This window comes from Orbicella faveolata, unplaced genomic scaffold, assembly GCF_042242905.1.
Source record: "Orbicella faveolata isolate gen_17 unplaced genomic scaffold, um_ofav_v1 contig_14, whole genome shotgun sequence".
NCBI classification, from domain to species: Eukaryota; Metazoa; Cnidaria; class Anthozoa; order Scleractinia; family Merulinidae; genus Orbicella; species Orbicella faveolata.
This window is the reverse complement of record NW_028301541.1, coordinates 19782786-19802022: the sequence shown is the minus strand read 5'-3', so window position 1 is coordinate 19802022 and position 19237 is coordinate 19782786. Positions and strand designations below refer to the sequence as shown.

The 19237-nt window shown below is 39.3% G+C and overlaps 2 protein-coding genes across 4 annotated transcripts in view; one reads left to right on the top strand and one right to left on the bottom strand.

Moving 5' to 3' along the window:
* The window catches only part of LOC110065671 (uncharacterized), a 28673-nt gene extending 15375 nt beyond the window's left edge, over positions 1-13298 (bottom strand). For 2 of the 3 annotated variants that reach the window (XM_089286937.1, XM_089286939.1), the window contains exons 1-13: positions 13059-13298; positions 11742-11877; positions 11462-11578; positions 10666-10788; positions 10374-10486; positions 9426-9561; positions 8067-8337; positions 6731-6913; positions 6208-6411; positions 5544-5719; positions 3444-4430; positions 954-2233; positions 199-481 (exon numbers count right to left, since the gene is read on the bottom strand). In XM_089286937.1, the coding sequence (XP_089143063.1) occupies positions 199-481; positions 954-2233; positions 3444-4430; positions 5544-5719; positions 6208-6411; positions 6731-6913; positions 8067-8337; positions 9426-9561; positions 10374-10486; positions 10666-10788; positions 11462-11578; positions 11742-11877; positions 13059-13139 (4090 nt within the window). In that variant the 5' untranslated portion in view covers positions 13140-13298. The remainder of the gene's footprint in view (positions 1-198; positions 482-953; positions 2234-3443; positions 4431-5543; positions 5720-6207; positions 6412-6730; positions 6914-8066; positions 8338-9425; positions 9562-10373; positions 10487-10665; positions 10789-11461; positions 11579-11741; positions 11878-13058) is intronic. The other variant, XM_089286938.1, reaches the window with a different exon arrangement.
* Positions 13299-13565: 267 nt separating this feature from the next.
* LOC110054237 (leptin receptor gene-related protein-like) lies at positions 13566-18092 on the top strand. Its single transcript, XM_020760594.2, has 7 exons — positions 13566-13694; positions 13803-13877; positions 15157-15179; positions 15727-15805; positions 16330-16385; positions 16742-16773; positions 17587-18092. The coding sequence occupies exons 1-7, from the start codon at positions 13678-13680 to the stop codon at positions 17692-17694; spliced, it is 390 nt and encodes a 129-aa protein (XP_020616253.2). The 5' UTR covers positions 13566-13677; the 3' UTR covers positions 17695-18092.
* Positions 18093-19237: the final 1145 nt, after the last annotated feature.

Here is a 19237-nt window from a genome sequence, read left to right as displayed (position 1 = left end):
AAACTGCTATTTTCAGGTTTCCTTCAATTTAAAGGTAATTCTGTACGCTGCCAAAAAAACACTCAAAATACCGTGACCGAACTCCTTTAATGTTCTAAGCACAGTAAAAATCTCAAATCTTCTTGAAGGAGCATTTACCACTCTATTGACTCAACAATTCCGAATTGACCAATCAAAACAAAGGACTCGGCAAGTTACCTTTTCTTTTGGGTGACACGTGACTTCCTCTACCAGCTCTTCTCTCATGGAAGCTGAATCCTCGATTAGCGTACCCAGCCAATGAAGAAGGCAAAGGAAACTCTGAATCTGTTCTGCTCACATTGTACCAGCTCTCTGTAGTGACGATAAGCTGTTCTGTGTACCACCTCACACAGGGTACCAGGCAGTTAGAAGCATTCAGCAAAAGAAAGATTTTCTGAACAATGCTGGCAACTTCATTACGGAGTTTCTCCTCTTTCTCGGCAGCAGGCGATACTATTTCCTAAACAGAAAAAAAGAAACGTTTAATCTTAAATTAACAAATAACATTTTAACGCATATCCTTTACAACAGAAACGTAGTTCATTTTGCTGATGTGATAATTCAGTTCAAAGAGATTTATTAAACACACTTTGTACCAATACTAAAGGAATCATAAAATGTTTTTTCGAAAGGTGATAAATGAGCTGGGACGTGCCATTCTTTTTCTGAAAACGTATAATTTTTTCAACGACCTAGCTCCCAGCCCCATATGTGTTCTATATGTGTCCTCAACACCCCCTCTCCCCCCACCCCCTTTCGTGGCCAATCCCCTTAGGCATAAGCTCACTCGATGAGCAGTTTGTGCTCTTAGAGCAAACGCCGGGTCAAAACTATTGTTTAAATTAAAAAAAAACCCTTCCCCCTCGAGGACCTCCCCCCCCTGAACATTTAACAGAAACCTGGGACCTTAACGGAATAACGAAAGTAATTACCTTCTTCAGATTCATTGGTTGTGGGCAGAATGACGGAGGGTAAGGCAAGTAGAACTCCTCTGGAACTATCCACTCGAACAACGACGTCACTTGCTTTAACTGGCTTACTAAACCAGTTAAAATCGACGGCGCTAAGTCAAGACCAGCCACTACTCCAGCCTCCAGGATCCTGGACACCTCTTTCACAATCTTGTCATCCACTTCAATCCCAAAGTCCACAGCACTTTGTTTGGACCTTTGGCTCTTCCGTGCTGTTGTGGAATGAGCAGCTGACTTGTCTTCAGCAGAACTGTCTGGTTGTTCTTCTCCTGAAGAGGTGGTTTGCTTGAAGGAAGGGTTAAGTCTTGACATAGCTATTGCTTGAAGTTTAATGTCTTCTAGTGGTGCTGGGAACGCCAGCTGAATCTGTGGATCTGAAGCGGTTTGTGAAAATCTAGAGCTCAGCGCATCACTTGCGAAAGAAAGCAACATGGCGTTTTTCCAATCCCCCAAGTTCCTAGCTAACCACGCCCCTTCCGAGACCAGCCCAGATACAAGCAGTAACTCTAACGTGTTGTTGGCACTCCAGAGCTCATAGAGACCCTGGTCCCGGACAGCTTGAGACACCTTGGCCCTATCGAGTCCAATATGTTCCACTGCTTGAGGACCCTCCTCAAACCTGGCACCAATGTTCTTTTGAGCCTTTTCGTGAAATGGCGGAAGAGCAGTAGGTTGATATGGAGGGTACACATAAAGGGAAAGGTTTGAAAAATACGCCGACATGAACCTGGCAAGAGTCTGCACCACTTTGAGACCTCTGTTATCCGTGACCCTAGCGATGGGGTAGTTCTGAAGCAAGATATCCATGCGATGATTTGAATTTGTGTGATGGCTATGCGCTTGAAAAGAACCTTGGGTATATGGAAGTAGTGAAAAGTTGGTATTGCTTTGAAATTGTTCACACGAAAACGCCGGCTCGATCAATGAGTAAACGAGATCCAAGGCAGATCTGAGGTCGTACTGCTGAAGCTGCATATAAAGAATCGACAAAAGGGTTTTGGAGTCCTGTTCGGTTACATGACTGTTCGGGCTTCCCATAATAGACAGCTCCCCTGGGGAATGTTGGGATTGTTGACTTCCCATGTTGTCCCGAGATGGCGACCCGTATCTCCTCGACGGTACGGGAATTTGCCCTTGGACTCCAGTCTCCTGTAGACTAGATCGTCTTCTGGCGAACAAAGAGTCTTGGGATCCGTCAGGCGGTAGGTTGTGGAAGCTGCCTTCCAAGTAGGCGCTGACGCCTGGAAAGACAAAATTTTACAAGATCAATAAGCAATAAGGTTAAATATTTTTTAGGCATAACATAACGACAGGAACCAAAGGAAGAAAAAGACTTTCAACAGGGCTTTTCAAGTTTAGTATACACTCATCAAGTTTAAACAAAGGAAATCATGACCGTGACGGTGCTTGGATATCTGATCTTCATTAGCATAGTTTTTTACGATTTTAATTCTCCGTTTTCTCCTTAGTTTTAGTTTCGATTGAGGAGATATATCAAACACTCAAGACAGTACTTGATCTCATTTCCAAACACCTCGTCGAAATTCGTCAAAAATACTTCGCCACGCGTCGTATTTTCAACTCTCTTCTTGGTGATTGGAAATGCGGCCAAATACGCTCTTCGTGTTTGATATAATAATTACTTCAAGCACCATTAGCTTGACTCAGCGCATTAGAAATAAAAATTCTCCTTAATGCTTATGATAATTACATGAAATTTTGTGTTTTCCCTACCTTGTAAAAACGAAACAGCAGACAGTAAAAAGACAGATTGAACAAAGGCATTAGTTTCTAAAAAAACCGTTGGGCTGCGTGGGCAGGCAAGTGAAAAACTTAGCTATTTATCAACTTGAAATTGATAATGGTAAATTAACCGACTTAAAGAGTATTTGTAGCTGACGTTTAGCCGGCAGTGCAGGCGCTTTCCTTGTGCCCACGAGTTATGGGTTTCAACTCGCGATCGAGTAGATTCGCCGCCATCTAATTGTCTTAAGAAAACTCCTCTTTTAGCCTCACTCCTACTCCCTATGACGTCTTTTCATCTTTCCCCAAGCTTCTTGTGAGGTTGAATCCAAGATTAATTAAATTGCGCTCGCTCGCCAAAATACGCCTGCATTGCTGGCTAGCTGACGTTTCGAGTGTTACCCCTTCGTGAGAGCAAAGTGCTGTGCATTGCTGTGACGATTCAGGATGAAATAAAACGCAGGTCTTGGGCTAACTAACATATGCCGTCTGTAAAACATGCAGAAAAGAGGATTCCTTGGCCCGTAAAAAGTTAGACTACGAGTAGTCCCTCTTTCGCTTTGCCCGTCGTGAAGACGCGAAAGAAAACCGCGGTCACGCTCGACAGACAAAGCGAAAGAGGAACAACTCGTAGTCTAGAAACAAATGTGAAAAGACTCATTTTCAGCCCTCTGGAAAAAGAAAATGCCCTTTACATCTAGAGCTCACCCTCGACATCCTCCTGTTTTACAACTGTATTACTTGGAATCTTCACACCAAGCATCTGTAATTTCTCTTGAATTTCACAAAGTAATTCAACCATTTTCTTCTCAACTGTTCCTTTACTTTCTCCGTCTTGAGCCGAGAACAAAGAACTTCGTCTTCTTTGCATCTTCTTACAACACTCTGAGGTGAAATTATACAACAGAAGCCATGATCCACCGAGATGCGTTTGACACAAAGATAGCTGTTGTGCGTGCAGATTTAAACTATTCGTGTCACTGTCTAGGGAGCCAGTAGCTTTAACTGAAGGGCTATTGACAACAGTAGCTCCTTCGAAATTCTCTTCTCTCTCTTTCGTGGTAGATTCTTGTTGATCCTGTCTCTGTTGTGAAGGAGGTTCATGGCCGGGTAGATGTGACAGTTTTTCACTGCTTGACGTGTAGACAAGACCAAGGACTCGTTCTGCTAGTTTTAGCACTCGTATACAGCTGACAATTTTGTAGACAGCGCTGGTATCTCTTAGGAGCAGAACTTCTCTTACGATACCATGCGTGAGATGGAACGCCCAGGCGAATGCGTTTCTGTGAGTAGAGTCCCACTGGAAAACTTCTAAAACTATTCGAAAATATGCTAAAGCCCTGGAAAGTTGCAAGTCGACAACTGGACTAGAACTTCGCCTTGTTGATAAATCGCCAACGGATGAAGAAAAACCTCTCGCTGAACTGTGTAACTGTGGAATGCCCTCAGCACTTCCAAGAAGGAACTGAAAGAATTTTTTCACCACGTTTACAGTGAGGTCCATAGCAGGACCAACGTCTTGTTTCCAGTTCACACCACACGCGGTTCCCAGAGCCAAAGCCACGATGGAAAGGTTCTGGGCGTGAGAAATGGCGTCCAGGCTCCCAGGTTCGTACTCGTGAAGGGAGCTCTCGAGTTCCGGGTCATTCAGTCCAAAGAAACTCATGCCTTGATCTCCACTTGCCAGGCCGTAACCTAAACAAAAACCAAAAAATGAAAAGTTAACTCTCCCAACTGACTGCCATATGTTTCTTTCAATTTTGGTTGTAAGAATTTGGCGGTAGATCAGGACGTTGTCAAAGAGTTGTACATCAGAAGTGCACAACACTGCAAAATGTGGTGCCAATTGTCTCCAGATGATTTTGTTGTGATAGAAGCACATGAAACGTTGCCTTGTGTAAAGACATAGACAATCCCTTTAAGCTCTTTAAAAAGGATGACACGTTACCTGTTTACGGTTATTAGACATTTTAAAAGCGAACACCAAATTTAACCGCAAGTTTTCAGCAAAGTCTAATGAAGGATCATCCTGCAAGCACAGCCTTTTCTTACGGTACATATACATTGTACCGAGAAGATAAAGCAAAAAGAGATAAAAGAGGCTCTGCCCGCAGGGTGATGAGGGAATCCATAAAACGTTCTTCTCCTTGTGAACAAAACAATCGATGTGGTTATCTTGACCGAGGATGCTATGCCGTAAAGGTTTGAGCTTAAACTTACAAAAATTTGTTTCGAATTCTTGTTGTCAGCGTTATACCACTTTCTCAGTAAAATGACAAAAGCTACAACTGCACCGCATGTCTTTCGCCAGAATGACTTTGGTTCAATGCTAGTCGTACTAGAATCTACATAAAGCGGTTTTTAACTGAGTGTCGTAAAACCAAAACCAAAGTAATCACTCTGGCCAATCACAAAGGAACAATGAACCAATCAAAACTCAAACTAAATACGTGTGGCTGACGCAAAGCGCGGGAAAATGTATGCGAGTGAGTCACGATTGGTTTTGGTTTTGCTTCTGATTGGATGAAAAAGTGGCGTGAGATTTTCAAGCCAATCGCGTAGCGTAGAAACACATAAACAATAGGCCATTTTTGATGTATTAAAATTCTAACTCGGTTCTAATGTATACAGGCAAAAACTAACGATAGACAAATCCGACGTTTCGGCGACATTTAATTAGTTTCCCTTGACAATGGCGCCAAGATGTCGCCGAAACGTCGGATTTGTCTATCGTTAGTTTTTGCCTGTATATGTTTATCTAAATCATTGTTGATTAGGGTTCTAATGTAAAGCTTTCTATTTACTGACCTGGAACAACAGATGACCCTGTGGAGTTGTTTTCACTTGGAGCGTCTGACAAGAACTCTGTGGAAGTCACGCCGCGTGACACGTTAGCTTCCGACTGCATGATGTTAATTCTGCTGACAGAGGACACTCGAGACAAGTTCCCAGATTGAATCTCTACATCCACATCCGGGACTAATCTAAAAAAATAATTACAGTAATAATTTTGGAGGAATTTTTGTGTCGCGCCAAATGCCAGTCTATTACAAGTTAACACTGAGGGGTCCAGTCTGCACATTTACACCCCCTCCCCCAACCTCACAGAATATAGGTGGTGATTAGTTTTACATCTGGATAGAGCGGTTTTCAATTGAGTGTTGCAAAACCAAAACCAAAACCAGTTACTTACCTATTAGACTACTCAACCAATCTTGACCTGTAGTAAAACCAAAACCAAAACCAAAACCAAAGTAATTGCCTGATTACTTTCGACGCTCAGTTGAAAACCGCTCTAGTTTGCTAAAACTGACAATTTCCTCAGGAATATTATTAGTTTTGCATGTCTGGTTTGATTGTTGAGGTGAAGATAACCCTGAAAAGGACTGTTGTATGTGGCTAACGTTCTCACAAACTGGGAGAAAGTCATCCTCTTAGTCAAATAAAATCGCTTTTAAAATGCAGTGCACACCTCGTGATGTCTCTCATGAAGCCTGTCATGATACCATGGTAACTGGCGACAGGCGGTAGCTGCATTACTGTTACTAGGTAACCATCAGAGCTCAGAATGACTGGCAGGTGAGGATGCACGGCCACAGAGAACCTCTGGGAGAGGGGGTCCTTTTCTGATGCGCATGATTCTGATGAGTCTGAATGGAAGGCATTTGTGGAGCTCCTGCAAAGAAAAAAAACATAAACCTTTTTACTCACAAGATTGTGGTTAAACAGACGCTTCTTGTATGTAACAAGCAAACCACGAAATAATGCAAAGCTTCAGCAAGGGCCTCACAGGGGGTGGGTTGTGGGTAGCATGTTTCCTTGATCTCTTAAAAATTTTCTCCCTTGTTTCCTATTAATAAATTCCATTGTTTCCTAAATTTTTTGCCAATGTTCCTCTTAATAGAAACATTTTGTGTCTCGGGTTTAAAAAAGGGCCAAAAACTGCTCAAAACTGGTACATTTTTGGCAGGTTTGTCCTGACTGTAGGTACTCACTGAAATGTTATCTTGGGATGGAGTGGCAGGAACAGTGCAGGACCCGTGTGTAAAGAACAACCTTCTGTGCAAATCTCCAACGGTTCACCAAGCTTGGTTAAAATAGCCACAGAGCCACGCCGAGTGATGCACAACACCAGAAGACTATCTCTGGTCCAAGCCATGTCGGAAATCCACCAGGATCTGAAGATTGAAATGGATGTAGGGGTCAGAGATTTAATAATAATATTATATGTAATCCTAAGTTTGGCATCACTGTTGGCAGCTGCAGTGACTTAGGAGTTAGTGCATTAGACACAAAATCAAGTGGTCTGGATTCAGGCATCACTGTCTAGAGTGTTTGAATAGGGCAGTTTATTTTCACAGTGCCTTTTTCCACCCAGGAGTTTAATAAATGGTTACTGGCAATCTGTAAAGGAAACCTGGTTGGCCACAAACCAACTGGTGCTGAATTGTCATGGCTGAGCTCAGTGAGGTAAAACTCATTGAGGTGAGGCACTATGTCATCATTGGCATTGGCTCGTGTCCGAGCATCAATTTCTTCTAACAGAAAGGTCTCCTCTTCTTTGATGGCCTCGGAGGTGATGCACTACATGTTGCACAAAATGGGAATAAATGGAATGGGACTGTACTTGCCTTATGTCCCACAGGGGATGAAGAGGAATAAGTAAATAAGTAGTGCTATTAAGGGCAACTGGACAAAGTAGCAGTGGGTAACTTATTAACATGTACTAAAGCATTCCATTCAAGAGTCAATACTCAGCAGTACTCTTTAAAATTCCTTGTCATTTCACAGCAAAGAAACTAGAACAAGCTTCAGCTATGTGGGCCTTTTGACCTGACTGCTGAATTTAGACACGGTACCTTTCCAGCATTTTTATTACTTTAGCCTACATAGAAGGATTGATTACCAGCCGTTGTTCAGGAAAGGAGTGAGAGCTGCCTCTGAAGGAGCAAGACTGGACTCGAGACAATGGCGGAAGAGGGCCTAACTTCAACCTATCCGGGGTTGTGCACTAGAAGCGCCTGGGTGCCACAGGTGATGAACTGTTGCCTTTGGGTGACTGGAAAAACTTACTTTTTTCATATAAGCTTACGTGCTGGGCACCCAGGATTGCATGGTCAGGAACCATTGGGTTTGTAAGTTTTCTTGGATCACAACCTTGGTATCCTTTAAAAAAAAATCCATCTTTAGTTAAGAAATTTTCATTTAGCATGCTTTCCTGGCGATTATCAGATTGTTAATAATCACAATTTTCCCAGATGGCCCAATGCCCATGTGCTGTGCAAAATAATCTGACAAAGAACAAGAATCAGTTTAAGATTGTAGACTAACTTTCCAGTAGGAGCGTGTCCATTGACATTCAGTTTGGCTCCACAACCCTTCAAGTCCGCAATCACTGCTACTGCCGTCTGTGACAGGGAGTAAAACATAACTCTGTTGTGTGCCACAAGCTTCTGGTTCATTGCTAAAACCAAGACTTGTCCATCTGGTGATATCCTAGCAATGTATGCCTTTCTTGCCTTGATAACTCTTTCAGCAGGTGTCAGGTTGTACAAAGAATATTTAAACGTGTGCCATGTTGGAGTGAAAGATGAATCAAGACCTGCAGTAAAGTTCACAGTGACACACACTCAGGTTAATATAACTAAAATCAGCCAATCAGAAACTGAACTATGTCTTTTAATTATTGCTGGTCAAAGAGTTTTTAGTTTTTGGCTTTGGATTGGAAGGATCATGTGTACTAAAGGCATCTGCAGTTGAGTGTTGATCAATGCCCTTGATTAATACTAGATCGACATCTTGATGGACATTTTGATTGACACTCAATCAACATCTCAATCAATACTAGGTCAACACTCGCTTGACATCTCATTCGGAAGTCGATCGAGAGTCAACTAATTTTTGCAGATACAGGTGTACACCATCGAGTGCTGATCGATAGAGTGTTGATTGGGTGCTGATCTTGATCTTGATCTTGTCGGTCTAGTGTCGACCAAGAACCAATTGAGATGCTGATCGGGTGTTCTGGTTGAGATGTCAATCGAGGGTATTGAGTGACACTCAACCACGGATGCCTTTAGTAAACATGATCCGAAGGGATAACATCTCTACTGCTCTTTTTCAAATCATTAAGTTGTGTCATATACATGTGGCAGGTTAAACAGGTCAAAATGATTTTAAACCAGTTTCAATTGTATCTTCCTTTGTTCCACATTTATTACCATAATCCTAAAACAAAGAAAAATACAAATTGAACTAGTTTGAAATCATTTTGACCTGAAATCATTTTAGACTACAACATACACAAGGCTTCAACATACCTTGATTTCCAGCTTGCCTTTTAAACAAGCAGCTCTCAAATTGTGCTTTCTCTGGGCAAGTCTTTGTTTACTTTCTTGATTAAATTGGCAGACGACATTGCCTGGGTCTTGCCCATTGGGCAAGAGAGAATGAAAAGTAACTTGCCCCAGATGACCAGATGGCATTATTTCAAGCCCTGTTATTAAGTACTAGACAGTTCTTTTCTGTAGATGTACAGGTCACCTGTTACTAGCAAGGGCTGTATCAGTTGACCCAGAATCAATGTTCTTCCATTACAGCCCTTGCACCTGAGTTATATGAGAGACATACATGCATGTTGACAACCAGGTACAGAGAGTAAAGAAGGCTTTGTACAGATCAAGTCTTTACCTTCCTCAATTTGGGACTTGGAGTCACCTTCTTGGAAGTTGTAGTTCTTTTCGGGCCATAATAAGTGAAGTGTTGTGACATGAATTCTGTCAACTTTGTTGAAAACCCAGGAGAGAGAACAAGAAGTACCACAAACCTTAAAAAGAAAATCCAAAGTGAGCAGTTAGAACTGATTAACTTCTTCAGACAGTATAATTTTGTGGTTATTGAAAGATCAGACTATGCCTCTGCCATCATTTCTCCAATTCCTGAGTGTTTGCAATCACTGTAACGTTTAAACTGGGCAACACTGTGTGCAAGAACATTGTAGTGAAACTGTAACATATCAAACTCTCACCCAACAGTTCTTCATTGTTTTTAATTATAATTTTGTGGTCATTGAAATATCAGGACTATGCTTCTGCCACTTACACACAACCTCTCAAGCGTGTTATGCTCTTACTGTTATTGTGTTTAAATAAAGGATCTTACATAGTAATTACTTAAACTTACTTACTTACTTAATGATTGTACTTTGGATACTTTGGAATTGTTGCATTTCAACCCCGCCCCCCTCCCTTGCCCCCTAAACATTCAACAAAAATACTGCATGCTTCAATTTCATGGGAAGGGTTGGAAGGGATTTCATTAAGGACCAGGCAACAGGCAAATTGAGCAGCTGTGAGGATGATTTTGCCCGCCTGGTTTGACCATCTAGAAGAAAGTTTTTCTTACAAAAAAGGTCATTTAAAAAAGTGTTGCCCTCCTGCTAAAAATGTAAATGAAACCCCTAGGGGAGGGGGGAGGGGACACGGTGTTGGCAGGTTACTAGACTTCAGGTCCCCTCATTAGTAAGTTTAATAACTAATTAAAACATTACAATTATAACGTTATAATTTTAATGTTATTTTCTTCAATCTCTAGGAAATGGTTGCTCTAAGAATAAAATGTGCATTATTTGAGGCTTACTGTGTCAGTAAAGAACACTCCATCAATTGCTGTCTCTTTGTTTCTTTCATCTGGTAAAATGTAATTTCCACACTGAATCTGATGCCAAGTGCCCTTCAAGGAATCACCAACTGCTGGTCACATGCAAAGAAATATAAAGAAACCCACTGAAAAAATGGACCAATTACAATTTTTAAATAATTAGACAGTATGACACAATCTTTCTTGAAGTTAGTTTTTGATGAAAATGATACATAATATAAAAAAATTCACTTTTTACATAGCTTTTTCTTACAATATATGCAGCACATACCACTGGTGGTGTTCAAGGCTTCGTTGCTTTCTTGTGTTTCCCAAAGAAACACCTGACGAGACCCTGACAATAGCAACACTTTTTTGCCACAATCTGAAATGTATAGCAGTGGGTTGTTGTGTTCTAGAAGATAGACAAAAATAAGCAATCACAAGTTATTAAAAAACAATTACAAAAGAAAAAAAAGACTTTGTTTTTGTCTTTTTTTCTGACTGTTATTGAATTGCTGGCCAGCTTGAATAATTTTAATTAATGACTTAAGGTAAAATAACTACCTGGGATGTAGCAAAGAAAACACTAAGCCGGCTCATAAATTCCCTGGATTTACAACTCCATAGTAAACCAAGGCTTTCTTTTCATGTGATATTTCAACTGGATTTAACTTCTCTTTCAACTGGTGTAATTAGCTGGCAGCCAGCCCTAGGCTACATCCCTGAAACACTATCTAATTAACTGAGTCTCAAGTGGTCTGAGTTTTGAGAGTCAACAAATGCAAACATTTACTGATATTATGGCTCTGATGTAATCTGTGTAAGCTGCTGGACTGGCAGTTGCTTAATCCTGAAATTTTGCATGCAAGTAACAACCACATCAAAGATATGACATGGATCTCTGACTAGTTACTAAAACAGCACTTGATCTGAGTAAATCACTCTGACTTGTCTCTTGAGTTTGGAAAGAGCCGAGCATGCGAATAGAGATATCTCATGTCTGTCTCCTAACAACAGGCTAAAAATTTAGTTTTATTGTTGAAAAGCTGAAATACAGTTAACATCCAAGAATCAAGGTGACTTACTCGTTCCAGGCTGGACATTTCTTATCTTATCCAACACAGCTGTTAATTTAACTGTTGCTGAACTTTTGTTCCAGATGAAAACTCTCCCAGAGTTCAATGTACCAGCAACAAACAAACCTGTAAAACAAGAGAGACATTCAGTGAGAGGATAATGCAGTCAGTCAGTCATGACAGTCAGTGACCCAGACACTCAGTCAGTCAGTTGTCAGTCAACCACAGGAATCAACACAACGTAGGATTTTAAAAAAATTTAGGGGAAGGGGAGTAGGGAATTCCTTACCACTTGGTGAGATGCCAAACGCTTGCACTTCTTCTAGATAACTTTGCAGCAGAGGAATTTTTTTCTTTGTTTTTCCTGATGGCAAGTAAAGTTGACTGAGACGGTGAGAGTCAAACAAAAATAGATCTCCAACATCCTAGAATGTGAAATAAAACAAAACAATGACAACAACATATTAACCTTTTGTTTTTTGACCATGAGTCCAGTTTAGAAATGCAAAAAGGTTTTGCTTCAAAGTGCTAATCAAAATCAATTCAGCAGAAAATTCCCATGGTCTACTGATTCACTTTGTCCCTATCTACTATTCAGACATGGCAACCATCAGGCGGAAATAACTTTTCTTGATTTTTAAGCACTTTAAAAAGTGCTTCAAGCTTAATGAACGAAAAAAGAAAAAAAAAAAATCAGTTTTTCGACTTCTGCTGACCTATGTTTGATAATTAGTAAAATTCACTCTTAAAACACACTATGGTTTCATTCATGTTAAAGACAAAACAACACCATTATTCTGTACATTCAATTACTTCAGAAAATTTTATATGATGGGACAACTAAAATTTGTACTAATAAAAGATAAATAAGGCTGCCTTGTTATCTTCAAATGAAAGCCATAGAGATTATAGTTTGGTGACCAGTGGCATGCAATCCAGGCCGATATTATCATTTGTTGGCAACTTTGCAACATTGTTATGCAAATGACAACCCTGTCACGCAATATTGAGTGAAATATGAAACTTGTCAGACATGTCACCCCAATATATTACTACAGGATTATGTTTTCATTTTTTGAAACTGTGTTTTCTGACAGACTTCATGTAAATACATTCACTGGATACCGGTAGATCAAATGCTGATCCTGGGTGATTGACTGTATATAAGTTTTAAATGACAATAATCAACGATAAGTCACTCAACAGCCAAATAAAAATTTCAACTGTTAACACAAAAATTATCACACTAATATCACACTACCATGCACTTGGATGTAAATTACAAAATTGTTGTGTATATATAAGGGCACATTTAAAAATTTTTTGTTCGACAAAAGCATCCTAAAACCCTTCGATTTATTTTAAAGCAAAACCAATCCTAAGAAACTATTTAAATCTACTGACAAACCTAAGTAGTTACAAATGTTACAATATTTGCATGTTTGGACTACCGTAAGTTGATCAACCTATGTTTTTCTCTGGCTCACTCAACTCTAGCAACATGATCACCAAGAATGAAATAAGGCTATGGTTCCTGTTGTTTGATGGCAGCCACGCTATCGAATTTATCAAGAATTCAATTACGATCGGCATTTTCTAAGCTTACCTTTCCAAGCCACGCGAAAGTTGGCCACGGCTTCTTCCTTTTGATTGTGGTCGACGCAAGTACGTCGAGTTTCAGTAACATAATATATTTGATCTACGCTTCATATTCCTTTCTGAAAGAACTGTTGCGGTTCGCCAGGAAAGATCAAACCAGCAAAACAATGGCGCGCATTTTGTACACAAATATTCGTGTTGTCCGCCATTTTTAGCAACTGACCGCCTTATTAGTTCCCAGTTCCCATCTCCCACTCGTCTGCTTTTTGAGAGTGTTTTTGAATTTTTCTAAAAAAAACGCTTTCATTTAGATTTGTTTGTGACTTTGTCTAACTATTAGTCACGTTAGATAATTATTTGCATTAAAATTCGAAATTTACGACACAAAAAGTAGGAAAAGCGTCTTTTAAAAAAATTCTCAGAAAATTCTAAAAATAGAGATTTACGTATTTTGTGGAAACGTGGAGATCTGGTAACTAAGAAACAAAATGGCGATCTTAGGTAGACTTGGAATTTTGTGTCAATGATTTGTTTTATTTATTATGCTTATAGGCTTGTTGAACAGTACCTGCTTAATGTGTAAATAACGTTACTTTGTTTTTTATGTTCTTTCTTGTGCCTCCTTCATGGATGACTCTATAGCGTGAGTACAATTTTTAACACTTAAGAACTGTCAGCTTTTTGATATTTTAAGCTTACATGTTTCATGAAATTTAAAATCTTACTTTCTTTTGATATTGCAATTTTCTAGAATCATTGCACTGTCCTTCGCGGGAGCAATCGGTGTACTTTTCGTTGTTTTGGGTTGTGCTTTGAAGGAATATGGGTGAGTTAATTTATCAAATCTTTGGATTAAATTTTGAAGCTATAAAAATAGCTTTTGAAAGACAGGGGATCAACTCGAATCGCTGTCTTAGATAAGAATGGCAACTATTCAAGAACGAGACGTAAAAAGTGGTTGTCACTCTTCTTTAAATCAGCTATTCGAGTCGTTCCAGTCGGAGTTTTGTACCAGCTCCCTTTTAAAGCCAAATTCGATTAATTGATAACTTGTGTCGAACTTTTTCCTCCTTAATAAGCACAAATGATGGGTACATTGTATTGAAAAATGAGATCGTTTAGGTGAAATGAATAATTTATTTTCACTAAGTGGGAGCAAAATAATTGTATTTGAGAACACTTGAAAAAGTTAAGGACTTATAAGCTTAATTGATAAACTAATAACTGTGATATAACCTGTTGAAACTGAGTGTCACAAGATTGACAATCAACTGATCTAAAAGTTCATCAATGCTATAAATTATGTTGTGTAAGTCTTACGTACTGGAATATATGACATTAACTTACAATAGGCTATTAAAATCTCGCTAGAAATTCAAGCAGTCGTACTTACAGTTTTTTAAAGATCTCGAAAGACAAGTGTCTCATCTCTTGATACGAAATTCTCATCTTGTGAGACAAGATTTTTGTCTTGTGAGAGGGGGCTGGTAAATTACTTTTGAGCGGTACTGTATAAACATTTATCAATAAAAATTAGTCGACTGTCGACCGACTGTTGACCAAGATGTCGATGGTGTATTGATTGAGTGTCAACTGTGGTGTCAGTGGAGTGGTGATCGAGGGTCAATTGAGGGTATCGATCAAGGGTATCGATCAACACTTGACTGCGGGTGCCTTTATTACGCATGATGTGGAATATCTATAATAAAGATAAAAAGTGTGAAGTTTTGATCAACCATTTCCCCAACAATAGTTCAATATTTGAATCTTTTAAGGCTGGTTTTCATTGAGGAGCAAGCATAAGTAGAACCCCCATATGCAGATGCAGTAGAGTGCTGCTAAGTAATGCCTTCTGTTAGGGAATTTTCCAAACAAAAGGTGCTAATTATCAACATCTTATTGCGTCTGCATATGTTGACTTATGCTTATATGCTTATGCGATGGTAGAAACCAGCCTTTACTCTGTACAACTATTGAAGCTTGACACAGGAGCTTATGTTATAATAATTATTGTAATGCCAAAGTATTGGACTTTTCTGTTGAACTTTTCTAAAGAGAACAGTTTGGTATTTGCACTGATTTTTGTTTATCTGTTTTTATTATAGAATATGGTGGCCTATGTTTGTATGTAAGTGCACTCTTTAATTTGAGTAACTGGAATTGTTGTTGTTCACTTTGTTCACTACAGTCATCCCATTTTTTGGCCCATTATATTAAAACCTCCATTTAAGAATTTTGCCTGAATGCTTATTGGAATTCCTACGTGATAAATTGGTGATATTTTATTGGTGATAAATAGTTGTTATCAACAAGTCACAATCGTATTATTATTATTATTAGGCCTCTTTTGACTCTGGATGACTTTGAACTATGACTGTACTTGCATGTTACAGTTAAACCTCCAGTCAGAAGGTTAAATCCCTTCTTCAACCTAAAAAACTACCGCAGGGTAACTAACACAGTGTCTGTGTATGGATGAGGCCACGACGGTACACTGTATACTGTAGAAGTCTAGTTATAAGCCCCTTAATTTATATGCGCACCCTCAACATTGCAATGCAACATTGTTCTGCAGCAAGTTGTGTCATCCATATTTCTTCACCATGTAGATTTGGCTGTACATTACATGATGACATCACCTCATTAAAATGCTGCTATTTTTTTTTTTTTTCCAGTGTTCTTTTATGCTTTAGCCCCAGTACCCACTATTATAGCCAAACGGTTTAGTGAAGACTTTTCTTCCAATGGTTCAAAGTAAGTATCAAACAACACGCAGTAAAACCCCACCATATGGCCACCCCATTAGCAGGGCTACCTTGTTATTATGGCCATTGTATTCTGGCCTGAACAAAAGCTGTCAGTCATTTTCTTATTTAAAAAAAACCCTTTAATATGGCCACCCCATTAATACAGCCAGATTTTTTGCAGCCCAGTGATGACTAGATTAGCATGATTCCACTGTCCTGATTGTATAGTAATTAAGAAGCTGAAGTATTTAATTTAATCAAAAACAGCAGCTCTCAAAAATATATCTATTTAAGAATTTTTAGGACGTTATTGTGAAGTAACTGGAAAGACGTTGTAAATTGGCTGGCAAATGTAGTTTGAAGAGTCAGCCATCTCCTTGCTCCAACCTGCCAAGGGGTGGCCCTTGGTGAATGATGAATGCTTTCTTGACTAGAACTTTATGAAAAGGGCATAAGTATTGGTATTTCGTTTGTTATCACACAGTTTTTGTTTTTTTGTTTTGCTAACAACATTCTCTCTTTTCATCGTAGTGTCATGAAGGAGACTGCAATGTTTCTCACTGCTGGAATTGTGATCTCAGCATTTGGTGAGTTATTTTATGTCAAGTTGCTAACTATCAAATGACAATTGTATAACTTTGCATTTAACCTCTTGTAGTTTGGATTTTGCCATGATTTGCTCAGTGAATACATGGTCAAATTAACTTGCATGGTCATGAAGTTATACAGTCTGATGTACATATACGCTGTACCTTCTACATGCACGAGTTGAGGTCCACTAGCTGAGCATAAAATTTGACACTTAGCACTTGGGGGGATGGATCCATCTGGAAAAGTTTGATGGGAGGTGGGAGTGGGGTGCAAACTATACCTCAGATCATTTTCAAAATACTATCATTATAATATTATACTGCAATAATATATAAACTATAATTTCTTTTAGGTCTTCCATTGGTTCTTGCGCATACTGAAATTGTAAGTACAATAAATTGTAATCCCATACTTTTTTTTGGATTAGGATAGAGAACATGTATAAATTAGTAATCTTTATGGTGCTTTTTTCATGACATCAATATGAAGCAATAATAACACAAGAATCTAAAGCTGAAAATTGTGTACAGTTATATGATAGAATTATCAGTTGTAAGATAGCATGTTACTATCACCCCCAATCCTTAGAGTGTCAAGGGACAAGTACAACCCAATAAAAGTGAAAGAAAATCACTTTCCAGAATCACTTTCATGGCATTTACATAATAAGAAAGTACTGCATAAAGGGTCACACACTACTGTTTCTTCCACAGATGAAAAAGTTAGAATCACCTTGTAAAGCATACTAAACAGTACCACATGAAAGTACTGCTCAATAGCTTTCATTTGAATGGTCACACACCAGGGTTTCATCCAAAGACTTAAGAGTTAGAATCACCTTGTACAGCATAATAAACAGTACCACATGAAAGAACTGCTCAATAGCTTTCATTTGAATGGTCACACACTAGGGTTTCATCCACAGACATTAATGTTGGAATGACTTTGTACAGTGTAACAGTTAGTATTACATGACAGTGCCACTCACTGACTATCATTTGAATGGTCAGACAGTGGTGTCTCATACCTTGTTGTTAAAAAATGAACCACCATGTAAAGCGTAATAAACAGTACCACTGTTCAAAGTACATGTCAACTGCTGTTAAATAGTTTTAATTTCATCACCCAAACACGTTTTCTAAAAGGTCTACCATTTGGTGAAGCCCCTTTTCTAATTTTTTTCCTTATATTCCTCAGATAAAATGGGGAGCCTTTGCCTTGGTGTCTTCTGGAAACGTCTTCATCTTCTTTACTATACTGGCATATTTTCTTGTTTTCTCTGGTGAAGATGACTGGGGATTTTGAAGAGAAAAGCTACAGTCTGCAACTTCCATTTCTTCCAGAGGATAATAGTAATTCTAATTCTAATTGTTTTGTACAGCCTTCCTTCTAAATAAGTTTACTGAAATATGCAACTTTTTATAAATTATTAATTCCTGGTGTTTTTGAAGGTATACACTCTACAAGAGTGTGATTATAATTGTACATTATACATCTAATGTTTTCTGTTGCATGACAAACAAGTCATGCAGAGACCAAAGAAAACATGGAACAATTTAATAGTGGGCTGAATTACAGTAGTTTAAGAATAACTGAGGATGCATTATTAACAACATAGCTGCTAACCTTAGCATAGTTTAACTGTATAACCTGCATAGCAGGCGTAAAACAGGGCAGAGATGGGGCGGTGGGGGGGGGGGGGGGGGGGGAGCCCAGTACCCTGCAATGTGCAAAAAGGGAAGGGGTAGGGAGGCAAAAACTGTGAGGCCCCCTCCTTCTATCCCCGCTCTCGCTCTCCCTCCCTCCCCCATTTTATGCCTGCTATGCAGGCCAGGAGAGTGGGGATGCAAAAGGAGGGGCAGTGTTTTGCCTCTCCTACCACTTATGCCTGCAATGCAGGTCACAGCTGTAGAGAGGGTGAGATTCCCTGAGAGTAGAATTCCAATTGGGAGGGAAGGGGAGCTAAGAGAAATAGGTAAAAATTGTAATATTGTGTGGTATTTTGCAATATAAAAAGCACTAAGAGGTGGAAGCCACCAACAAAAACATAGAAACTGGAAGTAAATGGTACAGAAAGTTAAAATTTCAAATCCCCCTCTCCCAGGGGTTTCATCAAAGTTTTTTGCAGGAGGGCAACTGGTTTTCAAAGGTGGGCAAAACTGTTTGAACTCTAGTTCTAATATAAGAAAAAGACTTTCCTCTAGATTGTCAAACGAGCTGGACAAATCGTCGTCACAACCGGCCAATTTACCTGGTGCCCTGCACCTTAATGAAATCCCCTCCCTCTCCCCTATGCCTTCCCCACCCCCCAACCCATAGGCTCACAAATGGGGTCTAGCTGTGCAAGCTAACTTGTCTCTATATTAATACCCCTTGCATGTGATGTCACAGAAGTGAGCTTGCTGTCTGGCTTATTGTGAGGACTACTAGCAGTGATGTGGATGCCCATTTGTAAACCATTGGTTACCATTTAGGTTGGGGTGTTTTTTTATATTTGATTTAAATGTGATATTTTCACAAGATTTCCACAGTTTGTTTTATTTTAGAATTAACACCCCTTAGGCAATGTTAATACAACATTACAACCATCCCCATTACCCGAATTGCTAGCTGTAATTTCAGATCTAGTTTATACCTTGTGGCATGAAATTTTTGTGGGAGTTTAATTTCATGGATTTTGGATTTTCGAGTTTCGCAGGAACAAATTTTCGTGAATTTGGATTTCAGACTTTACTCCTGGGAATAATTTTGTTGTGGATTTCATGTACAGTACTTGAAAGTAAGAAAACCGGAAGTCATGTGGTCGTTTTCGTTACACTGTTTGCAACCAATTCCATGGAAAGTCAGC